This window comes from Nannospalax galili, unplaced genomic scaffold (assembly GCF_000622305.1).
Source record: "Nannospalax galili isolate Female #2095 unplaced genomic scaffold, S.galili_v1.0 scaffold388, whole genome shotgun sequence".
Classification (NCBI taxonomy): Eukaryota; Metazoa; Chordata; class Mammalia; order Rodentia; family Spalacidae; genus Nannospalax; species Nannospalax galili.
This window is the reverse complement of record NW_008360304.1, coordinates 5,048,994-5,066,659: the sequence shown is the minus strand read 5'-3', so window position 1 is coordinate 5,066,659 and position 17,666 is coordinate 5,048,994. Positions and strand designations below refer to the sequence as shown.

Sequence of the window (17,666 nt, the reverse complement as noted above, 5' to 3'; positions counted from 1 at the left end):
TAGGTAATCAATATACAGAGGGTTAACAACCTGGAAAAAAACTCTGTGCCTATTTGTAGTTATTTCTAAGCTTTTAAATTTTTAATTAAAAATTTTTATTTTTTTGTTTTTATGTGTTTGAGTGTTTTGTCTGCATGTGAGTGCAGTTCATGTCCATGTTATACAGTGCCTGTGGAAGCCAGAAGAGGGCATTTGATCCCTGGAACAGGAATTAAGAATGTTTGTTAGCTGCCATATGGGTCCTGGGAACCTAATCCAGCTCCTCTCCAGAGCAGCTAGTGCTCTTAACCACTGAGCTGTCTCTCCAGACCCTAATTAAAATTTTTTTTGAGATAGGATATCATGCAGCTCTGGTGACCTTGAATTCCCTAGGTATCCCTGGTCCTCCTGCATCTGCCTCTTGAGTGCTGGGATTATAGGCATGTGCCAAGGGGCCCTGCTTTTTTCTTACACCTAAAGGTGAAATGATGGATCAGGATAACTTTCCAACCTGTTTAACGCTTCTGTATCTCCTTGGTGTAACTACGGTTTCTGTAGAGGAGTGTGTGTTTGTGCATAGGTAGTATGTATACCTGTGTACATGCTTCAGAGTACATCAGTGTTTCTATATTTTCCTGGGCTGTATCAACAAGTGCTCAAACATGGGACATTTCTCTTCTGTAGGTAGCTGGAAGCTCAATCATAAAGCTGACTAGATGGGCCCTAACTCTGTGACAGGGCTAAGGTCCAGAATCACAGGATTACTTTCCAAACATCAGGTGTCCTCTGTCTGAATCTCTCACCTGATTGCCTGGAAGGTTTTGGGAAATTCCTTTTAGTAAACACAGCTATTAACTTGTTATAGTTTTTAGTATACTTTATTTACAATTAATCATTCATTCTTGAACTCTTTTAGAATAGGTTAAAATCAGTACATAAAATAATCTTCACTGTTTTTATTACATATGGCACAGAATAACTTAACACTATAAATACCTTTCTTCAATGCACAAATGGGAGAAGCACCCTTTGCTAAAAGCAGCATGGTAACTATAGCATTTTTTTTAAAAAATGGCCATGAGATGGCGGTGTGGCCAAACAGATTACATAGGCTTTGAGTTTTCCTTAACTATGGCATTCAATTCCTAAGTCTAGAAGAATCTATCATTAACTTCAAGTAGAGTGAAGTTCATTATTCTTTTAATAGTATGGTCTAGAAGTGAATTTTTTCATCATGGACCCATAAGCCATTTGAGGATATTTCCACTGGTGTGAGGAGTGAATTTAAAAAGCCATAGTATTCAGGACGTACCCAGACTAAAGAAAGGCCTTAAGTTACCATTCAACTTAAGATCAATAAACTATATATGGACTATTGTTTGCAACACCCTGATAGAATTGTGTTAAAGTCCTTCCATAAAATTAAAGCAACTTCCAGTTTATTTAAGGGGTATACATCTGCTACACTGTAACCTCCTTTGGCAGCCATGGAAGATCATAGGAATATTAGAACATAAATTTACATGTAAATCAACATGATACAAACATGCACGTGTGTATACACTGAGTGTTTTCTTGACTTGCTTTTCCTTCGTATAAATATATAAATATCAATTTAAAGTGCATGGGAAAATGTCTGTACACATTTTATCTTATATACACTTGAATAGATACAGAGAGAAAAAAATGCCACATATACACTGGTAATATATATGTAGTCAAAAGAGCCAAAAGACCTCTGTCAAGCAGTATTTATGTTAAGTACATGGGATAGAATCTGTGATCTTTTCCCTAATACATATTGACATGTGCAGAGTTTTAAATTAAAGAAAACACATTAGAACGGAGACTTTTTAACACTTACATTTTCATTGGTCAAAACAAATTGTTCAATCATTAAAGACCAACTCCTTTCAAATTCAGCCTTGGCACTAGTGACATATTATAAATTCTAGGTTTGAAATGGTGACCGTCTTTCAAAGTGCCTATGAGAACATAGTTAGGATAATGTTAATGCATTTCCAAATTACATAATGAAGTTTTCTAGATTTTTTAAGTTCAAAATCTGTAATTTTTCCTGAAGGGTATGGCTAAACATCTTTGTATTTAATGAAAACATTTCATTTTAACCATGCATGTAACATCTATTCCAACAACAATACTTTAACCTCAAGTATCACAGTATCAAGGAGTATTAACTACTATTGGGTCTTTTTTACTCTTACCTATTAATATTCACTTCTTGATCGAGGAAACTAATGTCCATAATACTAAAATGTTGTTTTAGAGGGACAGAACAAAAATTTTGCTTACAAGTCTCATAGTCATAAAATGGATCCAGTTTGAGGGCCTACATTTCTATATGCTAGTTGTGATGTTTGATTTAATTGATAGTTGCCCATTTCTATGTTTGCTTGACATCCATTCTTTACCAACGAGGAAAACTTACTGAGGAAATTATTCTCAGAGTTGATATGAACCTTTTTGTAAATCAGGTAAACAAGAAAGAAATTGATCTGATACTCAAAATAAATCTTCTCATATTTTCTTTTTAACAGTAATCACTTTGTCATCTTTTAAAAATGGAAGAATCTTTTGCATCCCTAATAACTAAGAAGTGACTCCACTCATAAATATACAATCAATAGATCATTGTGGAACTAAGCTGACTTGTTTTATTTAATAAGTAATAAAAAATTCATTGATCTGAAAGTATCAATTTTAAAAGCCTATATTTCATTTACTTTTTCTTTTGAGATAGGGTCTCATGCAGTCTAAACTGGATTCAATTTGATAAACAGCTGAGAATGACTTCGAACTGATATTCCTACCTCCACTTCCCAAATGCTAAAATTACAGGCATGCACCAGCTGCCCTGTTTATGTGGCTCTGGGCATCTGACCCAGAGCTTCGTGAATGCTAGGCAAGCGCTCTACCATCTGAGCTATATCCCCAGCCTCTGAAAACATCAATTTTACCTGATAAGTGTCAATAGTAAAGTCACTTAATTTTTACAGAAGTATCCTAAGAATCTACTGTTAACAGCAAGAAACCTGAGTTTATTCTTCAACTGTGCTGATTTCTTCAGCATACTGTTCATTGTTCTCACAAGAGTGCATGTGCAATGTAGTCGTTTCACAGAGTTACCAAGCATCTGTAGGATGCTATTTCTGAGAAGCGATTTCTAGAAATGTATTTGGAAATGCTAAATTATCCTTTTGATAGTTTACATAGAAGAAAAAAATTTAAACCAAGATCACACTGGAAATTCAGAAGAAAGCCCAAGAAGTAGAAGGGAAAGCAGCAGCAGATATTCAATAACACTGAAAATCTTGTTCACATCTGAGAATTAACTTGAAATGCAGCGAATGCCAGCAATCATGTGAATATTTCAAAATGCCATCTATGAAAAAGCAGGAATGAAAAATATTGTCAAGTATTTCAATTAATTATATCAGCAATACAAATTTCACAATACTGTCTTTAGTGTTTTTTATTTTTCTTTTTAAAATGTGTCATGGTGAATTTTAAAGAGAATTTTTCTTTAAGAGGCTATTTATTAAACAAATCTTCAGATTAATAGCTATTTTTATATACAGTAATAGGTAACCAATTCAATCCCATGCCATCTGTCAACAATATAGTAGCAATGTTCCTATTTGATAATAGACGTTAATTCAGATTTATTTAATGCCTCATTATAATTGTACAATAAGAGCTAATTATTTCAAAGACTTCATTGACAAAGTTAAAAGTACTATAAAGCGCCTAGCTAAAAGGCTGTCGGAACATTGTTGAAATGCACATTTTGAGGCATTTAGCCTGTTCTTTACTGACAGAATACAGTGAGGAAAATAGATATTGTTGATTCATGAGAGTAGTCTAATTTGTTCCAGTCTCCTTATTTTTTTCCCCCTCAGATAGGTGAAAAAGTGCCCAAGTGCCCTCTGGCAGTTGTCATAGCAACCAGCCTATCACACACAGCTAACCTTTTCATTCATGGTGTCCATATTTTCTGTGCAAGTGTCTTCTGAATGTTGTTTTCCTAGTGTAACCATAGAACAGTCATTATCTGTTGTCTTGACGTCTTTCGAGTTCTTTTTTTGACCCACTTGGAGTTGACTAGACTTGTAGGCCAATGCTGGTATAGTGTTCACTAAAATTAACTGCAATGGTTTTTTGTTTTCCTTATACTGACACTGAATATACCGTGAAAAGGCGGACCTGTAGGTCTTATTGAACAGCGTGTAGACCAGTGGATTGACAGCTGAGGAGAGATAACCGATCCAAACAAACACGTTGAGCAGGGCTCCGATGACATCCTCATTGCAGGACTCTTTGCAGATGACCGCCATGATGTTGGTGATGAAGAACGGGCACCACATCACAACAAACAGGAAGAACACGATGCCCAGCACCTTGCAAGCTTTTTGTTCATTGCTGATGGACTGCATCGTCCTCCTGCCTGTGTGGGAACCTGGCTCCCTGTGGATCGACCTCTGGAAGAGCTTTTCCGAAGACAGAGAACTTTGAGGAAGGAAGCTGAAAGAGGTTAATTTGGCTCTTGTGCTAAGATCACTCACACACAAAGTGGCTTCTTTCTGGAGTGACTTGATAGTGAGGAAGTAGGTGATCACCATGATGGTTAAGGGGATGAAAAATGATACAAAAGAGCCTATCAGGACAAAGTTGTCATCGGCCAGCAGGCAACTCCCCTGCTTAAAGACCTTGGAATCATCCTGCAGCCCAAAGACTGGGATTGGCATGGATATACCTAGAGATGGACAGAAAACGAGACAGGATGATTAAGGAATTGAGTACAGGAAGGCAAAAACATTGCCACATAATGCTAGCTGGTTAAGGAATTTCTATCAACCTTTGTTTAAGAGCTTAATAGATTCTTTCTAGGAGAATCCAGCTAATTTCTGTACTATATTTTTCTGATTACAGTATTTTACATATTAATTAGAGAAAATACATACACAAGCAAAGATAAATAAAAATAACTAATAACTCCATTATCTAGAGATTAACAGATTACCCACCACCACTAACAAATTAGTGTGGTCTATTTTACACACGCACACACTATGCACACACGCTGTGAAACAAAATCTGCGTTCTACTTAGTATACAGTTCTGTGACTGCTTTCATCTAACATTATATTATGGGCATATCTTACATATAAAAATAATTTTGTAAAACTTCAAGCATAATGTATTTTACTTCTGGCAAATTGTATAAAAAAGTAACAGTGAATAAAGAAAAGTAATTTATGTTCTCACCAGCAAGGGGCCATAATTTACATTTCTCCTTTTCTTTATGCAATATTTAATGTGAAGTTTTAGTATTATTTTATCTAGAATTCAACCTTAAAACTGACTTTTTTTTGTTTGTTGACACAAGGTCTTATTCTAGCCCAGGCTAACCTCAAACTCACAGTGATCCCCTGCTTTGGTTTCTTGAGAGCTGGGATTACGGGCATGAATTACCATGCCCAGATTTAAAACTGAAGATATTTAAAAATATTTTTGAGAAACATTTTAAATTTGGGTTGATTTTTAAAAAGCTTTCATTTTGGAGAACCTTTAACATCTGCAAAACAAAACGAAACAAAACAAACCAAACCAATCCAAACCAAAAAAACCTCAGGAAGAATAAAGGCAAATTCTATCATGATGAAGCTCGCCAGCTTTAACAATTGTGAACTCAATGCTCCTCACCTGGGACTTCCATTATCCTGAAGCAAATCTCAGACATCATGTGATTCAACTTGCCAATATTTTATTATGGAGATCAAAAAGCCATGCACTTGTAGAAAAACCTAATATTACCATTTACCATACTTTTTTTTAACTCCTAAAGAGAAACTTGATAGCTCCTTAGCATCATGAAATACAGAATTAGAGAATTAGTGTTTAATTTCCAATTATCCCATAAAAGTCATACAATTTTAGTAGCAAGAAGATTGGATTATCAACAACAATACAGCTACAGACTTTATTGACAAATGCGAGTTAGGTACAAAATGTGCCAGAACATGGGGAACTTAGATTTGTGGCATCTATAAAGGTCACCCAGGTAGAGGAGGGACAGAAGTGAAGAAATATAATACTTGGCTCTGATCCTGCTAATTTCTCCCCGTGGTGATTGAAACCCTACTTAAGCGAGGTTCAAACTGACCATGTTGTGAGGTTTTGTTCCCCTTTGGAGCTCAGGAGGTGCCAGGGAGGCTGCTTGGGTCAAGACAATCATGGCATACTTCTTTTATGTTATTTTTTCTCTGACATTAAAGCAGGGTTATGGGAAAGGAGAGGAAACAACTGTGTGACTGAGTTCAGGTTTGCTTCTTTCACACTCTGGAGAAAGAGTGAGAAAAGACATTTCCTTTCACCCTGCCAGTATTTTCAGTTTCCTGAGTTGTGTAATAGCCCTGGAGTGCTTCCAGCCTCTCTGTAGACTGAGATGTGCCCTTAGGCCAGCTGGGAACAGCAGCTCATTCCAGAGTCAGGGGCCACTGTTCCTTGTCACCCAACATGAAAGAAATCCCTTTGAGGACGTGCAACAAACATGCAACAGTAACAACAAAAACAAAAACAAAGAGCAAAAACAAAAAGGAGAAAAATAAGCAAAAAAAAATTTTTTTTGGCATACTAAGAACAGAAGTTGGCTCCATCTAACCATGGCTGTGACTGTCCTCATCTTGAAATACCTCACTCTGCCCTTCCTGGCAGGAGGTAACAGTAGCTGGAGCTTGTGCAATGTTTAAGAAGAATGTGTGTGTGTGTGTGTGTATGTGTGTGTGTGTGCGCGCGCTCATGCGCACTTGCCAATTTGTGCCAGAGGATGACATCTGGGTGTCTTCCTTGATCACTTTTTTCTGAGATAGGGTCTCTCATTGAACCTGGAGCTTGCCATTTAAGTGAGCCCCTGGAACCTGTCTCTCCCCCATAACCCCTCTGATGTCTCTGCTTCCATGCTGTATTACTGTATTAGCTGCTGTTCTGTTGCTGTGATAGAAACACTGACCAAAGCAACTTATAGAAGGAAGAGTTGATTTGAACATATGGTTCCAGGGGAATTACAGTTTATCTTGGTTGGAAGGCATGGTGGCAGAGGTGGGTGGAGGAGGAGTGGAAGCTAAGCTGTCACATCTTCAACCAGGCACAGGAAGCAAGAGAGCAACTGGAGATCTGGCAAGGCTTAAGAACTTTCTAAGCTCACCCCCAATGACATGCTAGCCACACCTTCTAAGACTTCCCAAAACAGTGCCACCAACTGGGGACAAAATGTTCAAATACTTGAAGTCTATGGGGGACATTTTCATTCAAACCACCACACATACCCAGGTTTTTATGTGGGTGCTGGGATCCAAACTCATGTCCTCATGCTTGCCCGCAAGTACTTTATCTACTGAGCCATATCCCCATCCCTAACAGGAATCTTTCTAAGTGCCATTTGTCATTAACTTCATAGGCTTAAATGATGGTATTTGTCACTTGTCTATGCAAGGCCACTCCACTTTTCTTGGAAGGTGGGAACAAATGACATCAGGGCCACTTATGATTAATGACTCTCATTCCTGTCTGTCCCTGACCTACTTTTGGGAGCATTCTCTAAGCCAAGAGTTGTGACTCTAGGTGGACTGTCCTCTGAGACCCTACATACCCTACCAGTTGTTTTTTCTTCAGAAAATAAACCATGAAAGGTAACACCTGATTTCTAAGAATCTTTTTACTGCAGTGTTTGAACATATATCTGTGAGAGATGTTTCCTGTGCTCATCTATATACACTATTCTTTTTTTTTTAATTCTTATATAGGCTCCCAGAATGGAACTGGACAGTCATTTGAGATGGACCTAGATCTGAGTCTTGGATGGCTCTGGGCTCCCAGGCTGGTCACTTCACTCCTGTGGTGATGCTCATTTCTTCTATGGTATGAGGCTGGCATCAGCATGCCTTTATGGATGCAGTGAGGATAAAATGGAAAGGGGATCAAATATGTAAAACACCCAGGTTGGCCTGGTCCAAAGGAGATGGTCTAGCAATGGCCACCAGGTGGAAATAGCTTTCTCTATGGATTATTCAGAAAGAAACTCAACATTGTTTTGTTCTAATCGGTTTTGCTTAGCTTTTTTATGTTAGCATTTATGTAACAGATTTTCATAAACCAAAAGAAACAAAAAGTGTTTTGATTGTTCAGTATTAGCTGTGTAATAGTGATGTAATTATTAGCTTCGCCAGGGTCGTGTAAGGTCTCAATCAATTTTAATTTGGTACAGCTAGAACTGTTGATTACTTTTCTAATGTGATGGATTACAGCCATTACTATTAGTCATGATGCATATAAACAAAAACCAACTGTCCAAAAAAGGTGTATGATTTTATTATTAAACCCTCAGGTATTCATCCTCTTAATTAATGCAAAGGAAGCCCCTACTTTGAAAGCTTTTGCCCTATTATTTGTGACCTAGTAATTTAAAATGAGTAGCCATTTTCAGTGAATTAGAATGTAGGATGACCTACAATACCAAATTCTTTAATCATTTGGAAGCGGAAACTGTGTCCTTGGGAGAACATATACTCATTACACACACCCCTCTGGGATAGTTTGATTTCTGCAGCCACGGAGGGAAAGGGTGGTAGAACCATTCACATGGACACAGAGATTCCCACTCTAAAACACTTGGAATAGAGCTGCCTTACAGGGGGACATGGTGGAAGGTCACAGGTAGGATTTTTGTGTGCTTAAAGAAGACACCCTGATTTGGATGGGAATAATCACGTTGACAGGTTTAAATGGCTCATTCCTCTTCATCCATAACAAAAGTACCCTGTCTACTGTCATATACCATTCATATACTATTCATTTTAAGTGTTTCTTTCAGAGTAAGTAATCAGAAAATTTGTAAAAAGACTGGTTAGAAAGTTGAAGCAATACTCTACAGAGGAAGAGAACTCTTACACCAAAGAACTAGAACACTTAGGTTTTCTGTGTACAATAAGTTCAGAAGCATGCTCCTACCAAGAGAAATGAAGAACGCTGGCTGATGGCCCAGATTACGGTCACAGCCGTCTTCAGAGCATTAATTTTCTGGCTACTTTGTTTGATAATAGTGACTTTTGGAGACCTGACGTCTCCTCTCACTTGAAATTTCTGCTTATTAAGCATTTTGCTTTATGAACAAACAGACAGTACCTTGAACTACATGACTTTGCACTTTGTTTAATATATTTTTCTTCCCAGGGAGTGGAAACAGTAATCAAAATTCATTTGGTGGGCACCTTTCTCTGAGCACAGCTTTATGCTTACGCTGTGTATAAAGTTTGTGCCTCAGCATCTTATCACGGGCTAAAGGATCTTCACTCTGAACTACCAGCCCTCACAGATGGGTTTTCTTCTTAATCCTACACTTTTATGCCTTAGTATCTTGGGACTAATAGTTCTTCTGTGGCAATTACTTTCTTTTGGAAACAAGAAGTTTAAAGTACAAGGTAGTGAGGGTCCCTTCGAAAACAAGACACTGGAAGTTGTTGGGGGCTTCCAGGATATGGAGGGCAGAAAGCATGGAAAGGATTTAGAACCTGTGGAAAGTTTGGGCTCATAGGTTTCAATTCCCTCAAGCTGTTACCTTTTCTTTGCATTTTAACGCTTGATAAATTTTTAAGTCATAAGAAGGGATTTACTTGCAGTTTGGCAGAAAGCACTTAAGCCAAAGCTATAGGATAATCTTCATGCTGCAGGATGAAAATTGAAGGCAGCTAGGTGAACTGGACTGGGGCACCCCTGCCTTCCAGTGCCAGTAAATGGCAGCATTTTACAATCCTTTGACAAATATTTATCCGCTCTACTTTGACTTTTTAAAAAATTGGCTAAACATTATTCAGATTGCCCAAAGGGTTGATAAAAATTTCACCACATAGAGATGAAAACTGGGCCTAGCAAGCTTAAGTAACTTAGTTAGAATTACACAGAAATTTGGGGACAAAGCTGCTTCTGACTTGTCTTTTAATTTTTATAGCTGGTATTTTAAAACTGCTTATGTATTATTTTATGGTAGTTATAAAAGTCTATGACTGTATCTGAGGTCCTAATGTCAGTTTCAGGAAGTTTGTGATCATCCTAAAAATCTGTAAAATTGGTATACATACACATATCCTATGAGACAGAGAATTTCATCAGATTTTTTGAAAAGTTCTACCCTCCAACATGGTTAATTATCACTGAATTTTATTGATGTTACATGTACAGAGCACACACATGTACACGCACATACATACACACATATACATTCATGCATACACATACACACATGCATAAAACACACAGACACACACACACATACACACAAACACACATCTCTTCAGTGATTCTCTGGACTTTGATTTGTTTTTCATTTCTTAACCTCAAAGTAAAAGTTTCTCTGATGAGACATTATTTCTTTGAGACTAGAAAGTTTAAAACGAAAACCCTTACCTTAGATACCTGTTTCTTTCATGTGTAGCAGTTATTCTCAACTTTGGTTGCACATTAGAATCACCTGGGGAGCTTTTAAAAGTACCTTTTATAGGCCTCAGTCCCAGATATTCAGATATAAGTATATTAAGAAATAAGGAATGCCCAGACTCTATGCTGACATTAAAACATGCCAGTGACCCCTGAGGTCTGAGCACTGTGCACCGCAGAGGATGGCAGCCTAGTTGCCCCTGATACAGATTCTTGGTTGGTGGCTGCTGGCTCTGTTGATTCTCATTCCGTTCTCTTTCTGTACTTTACTATGACATCTTGCACTAAAAGGTAGATTGAATTCTGACTTGGAGATTCACATTGTCAGCTGACTTCAACACCTAGAAGCCCACCACCTCTCTCGTTCTAGGGAAGATTGATTTACAACTACTATTTTTGTCCCTTGAAAACACGAGAAGCTGAATCATATAGCTGAAATACATTTTTACTAAATTGTATTATAATATTTTAAAGTGTGTGTGTGTGTGTGTGTGTGTGTGTGTGTGTGTACATGCCATGACTCATGTGTGGTGGTCAGAGGGCAACTTTGTGGAATTGGTTCTCTTCTTCCATCTTTATGTGGGTTCTGGGGACCGAATTTAGGTTGCAAGCTTGTGTGGCAAGAACCTTCACCTGCTGAGTCATCTTGTTGGTCCTTGTGCTGGATAGCGTTAGTGTTAACTTGACACACCTGGGTTGAGGGACCCTCAGTTGGGGAATTTCGTCTATTGGACTGGCCTGTGGCCATGTCTGAGGGGCATCTTCTTGATGAGTGATGTGGGTGGGCCCAGCACACTGTGGGTGGTGCCACCCCTGGGCAGGTGGGCCTGTGTTGCATAAGAAAGCAGGCTGAGCAGAGGCCAGAGAAGCAAGCCAGTAAGCAGCATTCCTCCATGGCCTGTGCTCCAGCTTCTGCTTCCAGGTTCCTGCCCTGAGTTCCTACCTTGGGCTCCTAGATGAACTGTGACCTGGGATATGTAAACTAAATAAACCCTTTCCTCCCCAAGTTGGTAGTGAGCATATTTTGTCACAGCAATGAAGAACAAATTAGGAAATAAATTATTATAGTCTTACTTTGCTGTTGAAATCACAACAATGGAACTTTAGGAGATGGAAATGTTAATTATCTTGATTTAATCATCTCAGATGGTATACATGTATCAAAACCTTACAATGTACCTCATAAATGTATACAGTTATGATTTTCTAATCAAAATCACAATAAAAATAAACTTTATCTCAACTTTGTATACACTGCTCTTTAATTTTTTCTGAATTTACTTTTATATGTTTTGGTGTTTTTCCTGCATGTATGTAAGTGCACCTGTGTCATGCAATGCCCAATGTCAGAAGAGGCATCAGATTCTCTGGAACTGGAGTTACAGTTGTTAGGTACCATGTGGGTGCTGGGAATTGAACACAGGTCCTCTGCAAGAACAGTCTTACACTGAGCCCTCTCCCTAGCCTCCCACCCTTTCTTTTTCAATAAGTATGTAGTGTTCCGTTACGCGACACTACCAAGCGTTCTTGTCTCAGTATTAAGCGACTGCTCATAAGCATGATTTATTTAGGAAAAGTTCATGCTCCATATCATTGAGCCTCATCTTGTGTTGCATCTTCCCTGCATCTTCATTGGGGAAATATTTCTTTATAGAAGTTTGGAGGAAGAGTTTTGCATGTGATGTCTCCTTTCAGCAACTCTATCCTACAAGGTATGTGTAGAAAGAGTCACGGTGTCTGGAAAGTCAGGCTGTAGCACTATGCACCCACAGAACTGAGGTCTGCAGGAGGCCAGTTCTTGCTGTGATCCAAAGTGCTACATTTACCATGTTACACTTAGAGGAACTGCAATGCCCCCGATGCTCAAGCACTTAGTCAATCATTTGGTCTTTGTAGCTTGGTCTTCATAGAATTATTCACCATTATTAATTTTTGACATAATTGTGGGATATTGACATAGTTGTGGGGGCTGTTCAGAACAGCATTACACATGACTTGCTTCTTCAGTTAGTTGCATAGTGATGCGAGGTGCTCCCCAAACCTGGCTCCTCTCACACGTGTCTCCTTGCAATGACCTGCTGTTAGTATGAGATGTCCCATCTTGTATGCCTAGAATATATTTCAGGGTTGATTATTAACTTATGTTCAAGTGGCCAGAGTTGGGCACATGGGCTTTGTAAAGGAAGGCTATCATAAGAGAGAAGGCAGAGGAAATAGGGATGCAGAACTGAGAATACGTGGTGAGCATCCCATTCAGACTTGTTCTTAAAAACCTGAAGCATCATCTACTGGAGCCCAGTCAGCCTATCTAGCATCACTCTCTTAAAGGCTTGATGGGCCTTAACATGTATGACAGGATGCATGAAATCTTGTGGGCAGGCTGTGGCAGTTACAGATAGGGGAGGGGTTCTAAATTTGATTAAGATGTATTGTATGAAATCACAAAAATTCAATAAAAATATACATTGGCAAAAAAAAAAAAAACATGGAGCATCAAAGGGCACTCACTGTCAAGAGTAGCCAAAGGACGCAGACTCACTTCTCATTTTCCCTCTGGACCAATTTTGATGCAATTTTCATCTCTGGATGCTTCACAAATCATAGTTGGGGGTTCCAGGATTTCTGCATAATAGAGACTTGGGGGAGGCAGTGGGTTTGGCATTTGGGAGTGGTGGAAAATCTTCCTTGTGGCTACATTTGCATAGAAAGAAGGCTTTTTTTCCTTTGTATGATTATTCAGGTGTGGCATCAGGGCTGTACAAGGAGACTGTGTTTCCAAACTGCATCCTGTGTGAAGTCTTTTCCTTACTCTATCTTTCTTCATTACCTCCCTAACTATTGACACTGTACAGGTTCATATTTCCTTATCATTTTTCTCTAGACATAGCATTATACTCATGAGATGGCAATCTCATTAGTAGCAGGAATACATTTTCTTTTACTTATTACAAGCCATCCAGCATTTAATGAGGTTCTGCACAGACCAGGGACTTAGTAAATGCTTGTGGGACTGGAGAGAAAAGAAAGTGACAGGTGTGGGAATTATACATTTTATAGATACAGTGTAGAATTACTGAATAATTTCATAAGATTTCCCTTCATTTTTGCTGGGGGAAACACAGTAATGAGGGTGTTAATTGGTCAGAAAAGGCAGAAGGAAGGAAAGTGGACATTGATGTGATACAGAAGGGCTTCCCACAGGATGAAGCAGTGCACAGAAGACTACCTGAACAGGTGAAATCACAGGGTAAAAGATTTACATCTAGATAGTACCACACGGGATTCAGGGGACCTGCATTTATTCCTGTCTGTTCTGACTCATGGCCTGGGACGAGGCCTGTGATTTAGCTCAAAACCTCAGGTAAATTGTTGGTTGGGAAACTGGAGAATCATACAGTGGGTGAAAACACAGAATTTAGAAACTAAGACTCAGTCTGTTTTCTGACTGTTCATCACTAGCTGGGTGACTTTAGGCTGCTGAATTTTAAAGACTCCACCTGTAAGGTACCAGTACTTAAGAGAGAGGTCTGCTTTAATTTTCACATAGGACTTTGATGAGGAAATAGTGATGCAGTGGTTAAGAATTATTTCGTAAACTTTTAAGCTTTATTTAGATAAAAAGCAATTACAATTTACTGCAAGACAGGTGGGATTCTGTAAGTAATACAGAGGACATTTGAGAAGCTTCAGGAAGCCTGAGATCTTGTAGGGAAAATGAAGTGTGCACTAGGAAATGAGCAAAACAGAAGGCATGGATAAGCACAGCCAAGTGATGACAGAGTGTGACATTCATTGTGAGTCCACCGCTCTGGGAAAGAGTCATATAGGAGACAGCTGTGGAGCTGACCTTATGGGTAAATAGCACCTGGATGGGATTTAGGAGCAGGGGCAGAATCTAGGCGGGATCTCTGTGCATCCTGGCTGAGGTGCACCTGCCTTGCTGGGCTGAGGCAATCTCCAGTTCACCGTGCAGCTGTGTGCTCAGAAGCAAACATAAGTTTTTGTGTTGTTTGCTTTCTGTTTTCCTTTTTGTGCAGTGCTGAAACCCAGGGCCTTGCCCCTGCTAGGCAAGTGCACCCCCACTGAACTACACCCTCAGCTCCACACACATTTTTTGTTTCTTACTAAGAAGCATTGAGTGGGTCTCCATCTGGGTCAGCAATCAGCGTTGGTCATTTGTCCATCAATCAAATATTTAATTGATCCTCCACTAAATGATGTACTTAGGAATTCAAGGGGAAGAAGGTGTTAGACTATCATCAGTTGCTTCATAATTCAAAACCTTTCACTGTCATTTATCAACTCATTACTCCAAAAGAAGACGGGTGTGGGTGTGGGTGTGGGTGTGACAGTAAGTGTGGATGTGGGGGTGGGTGGGGTATGAAATGGAGAAGTAAGCAGAAATAGGTTTAGCACCAGCATCATACTGTAAGAATGATGCTTTTGGGGAGATCCGCATTTAGCCTGGGCTTTGCTGTTGTTGAAGGAAACTACAGTGCAGGTCAGCAGTTTTAAAACATTAGGTCTTAGGACTTGTTTACACATTTAAAAAATTATTAAAGACTCCAGGGAGATTTTGTTTCTGGGGGTCAGTTGTAAGAGTCCCCATTGTATCAGAAATTTCAAAAGGGTACTTGGAAAACAATTATTTGTCAATTCATTTAAAAGTAATAATAGGGGCTGGAGACATGGCTCAGTGGTTAAGAGCATTGTCTTGTAGAGGACCTGGGTTCGATTTCCAGCACCCACATGGTGGCTAACAACCACCTTTAACTCCAGTTACAGGGGACTCTAACACCCTCTTCTGACCTCTTTGGGCATTGCATGACAGCAGGTATACTGACACACATGCAGGCAATATACTCATACACACAAAAATAATAAAATGTTTTAAAAATAAAAGTAATAATAAATGCATCACATATTAAAACACGTAGCATATTTTTAACAACAACAACCCCCTACATTTTCCCACAGAAAAGTGAAGTGGCACTGTTTTATAGTTGAAAAATCTCCTTGCTGTCTGGCTTTCTCAAGGAGATTCACTTGGCTGGTTCTGCTTCAGTTCCGTGTTATCACACACCCATGTGTCTGGAAAACTGAACTCTACCCTCATAAGAGGATGAGAGGGAGAAAGGTGATGGCATTTATCTTGAAAATACTACTGACCCCTTCGGACTTCCTGAAAGTGTCTCTTGGCTCCCCAGCGATCTGCACTCTGGAAAGCCACCAATGCAGGAGAGAAAAACAATTAGCTTAAGTCAGAAAAGCCAAATTTGGATCTGCCATGATTTTAAGCAAGCCTCTTCATGTCTCTGAGTTTCTTTCTCCTGTAAAATGAGGATTATTCCATAGTGTCCCCTTTAAGGAATGGTCATGTGGAATAGAATGAGGGTTGCTGTACCATCTGTGGTAACTGCAGTTCTATGTAACAACTGCCAAAAAGATGCTCCTCATCATCCTGTCTGAATCCTTGTAGTAGCTGAAACCTCCATCCACTCCTGTTTGATTCTCACAGAAATGAAAAGCATTCGCTGTCGTCTTCATAGCTTACTTTGGGATATGCGCATGGCTTGGCTCCTCTGTACACAGGTCTCTGTTAATAGTAAACCATTTACTACACAAGATAGGGGCCTTGCAGAGCAAGAATGTGTCCAGTATGGCTCATAGTAAAAGTGCTGAACATGAAATGACCTGGGGCGTGGGGTATGGAACAATGGAGTCAACTGCCAGGAGTGCTGAATACTGAGTATGAAATGCACATTGCTTCAAAAACACAAGCAGAGTCCCAGAGCAAGGGTCAAAGAGACTTCCACTGTGGCCTTCTGTGGGCCTTCTAAGAGCTGGGCTTCCTTCATGAGCATTAGGGTTCATGGGCATCAGTGTGAGAGGTTCTCCTCCCAGGCAGCCCCAATCAAAGGTCTGCACTCTTTGTTTTGTCAGTCAAGATTCTTTGGGTTTAAGGAATGGAAGATGAGCTTACTAAATTGATATTGCACAAGTCAAAGGATGTGGGAGAGGCCTGGGCTCCAGGCTAAATTTCAAGAGTAAGATTGCCCTGCAGGTGCAATGGGCAGGTGAGGAACTTTTGCTGCCTTCTTTACCCACTAAGTGTTCATGAGGCCACAGAAGTGTCCTCACCGTACTCAGAGATTCAGTGCTGGAAACCAAAGCTTCAGGCATGCACTGACAGGGAAGCTACTTCATGTTCTTTGTTCATTTGGATACTTTTTAAGACACAGTTTTCCCTGAGTATTCAGACCAGCTACAAGCCTAGGTCCTGGCCTCTAAGTAAAGTTGGAATTGGTGTTCTTAGAAGTTTGAGGGTTCTTGAGAACCTCCCTAAATATTGAAAACCTAATTAAAACAGCCATAGCTGATATCCACTTTACTCAACACAAGGCACAATTTGAAGCTGCCATAATGCGTGTGGTTGAGGTGCCTCTGCTGCTAGAATTTCTGGTCTTTTCACACTTTCCCTCTTCTTGGATTTTCCTCTTTTTTTCCCCCTGTGATCTTTGTAGTCAACATTGGGTCAAGTATTTAATCACTTTAAAAATAGGGCTAGGGAGATGGTTCAGTAGGAAAAATGCCTGCCATAAAAGCACAAGGGCTCAAGTTTAGATCCCCAGAGCCCACATAGAAACCAGGCACAGTGGCATGCACCTATAACCCCAGAACTGGGGGTGGAGGTAGGGGCGAGGTGGTGGAGACAGGCAGATCCCTGGAGCTCATTGGCTAGCTGGCCTACCTGAATCAATGGGCTCCAGGTTCAGGGAGAGACCCTGCCTCAAAAAGTAAGGTTGAGGGGCTGGAGAGATGGCTTAGAGGGTAACAGCACTTTCTGTGCAAGCATGAGGACCTTAGTTCAAATCCCTGGCACCCCTGTAAAAAGTAGGGCATGACCTCACAGGCCTGTAACCCCAACACCATATGCAGGATAGAGACAGGAGGATCCTTGGGCCTTGTGGGTCACTAGCTTAGCTTCAGGTTCAGTAAGAGACTCTCTCTCTCAAAGGAATAAGGTGGAGAATGATAGAGCAGGACACCTGATGTCCTGGTCTGACCTCTGTACACGGGCATGGCATACGTGCCTGCACACACATACATACCACTCTGTCTATTTCTGTTTCTGTCTCTGTCTCTATTTCACATATACAGACATGGTGAAGAGAGAT

General features: G+C 39.8%; 1 protein-coding gene across 1 annotated transcript in view; it reads right to left on the bottom strand.

Annotated features, from left to right (window-relative positions):
- Nucleotides 1–3,619: 3,619 nt before the first annotated feature.
- The window catches only part of Htr2a (5-hydroxytryptamine receptor 2A), a 76,348-nt gene continuing 62,301 nt past the window's right edge, over nt 3,620–17,666 (bottom strand). Inside the window, exon 4 of the mRNA XM_029559261.1 lies at nt 3,620–4,753. Within this exon, the coding sequence (XP_029415121.1) occupies nt 3,954–4,753 (800 nt within the window). The 3' untranslated portion in view covers nt 3,620–3,953. The remainder of the gene's footprint in view (nt 4,754–17,666) is intronic.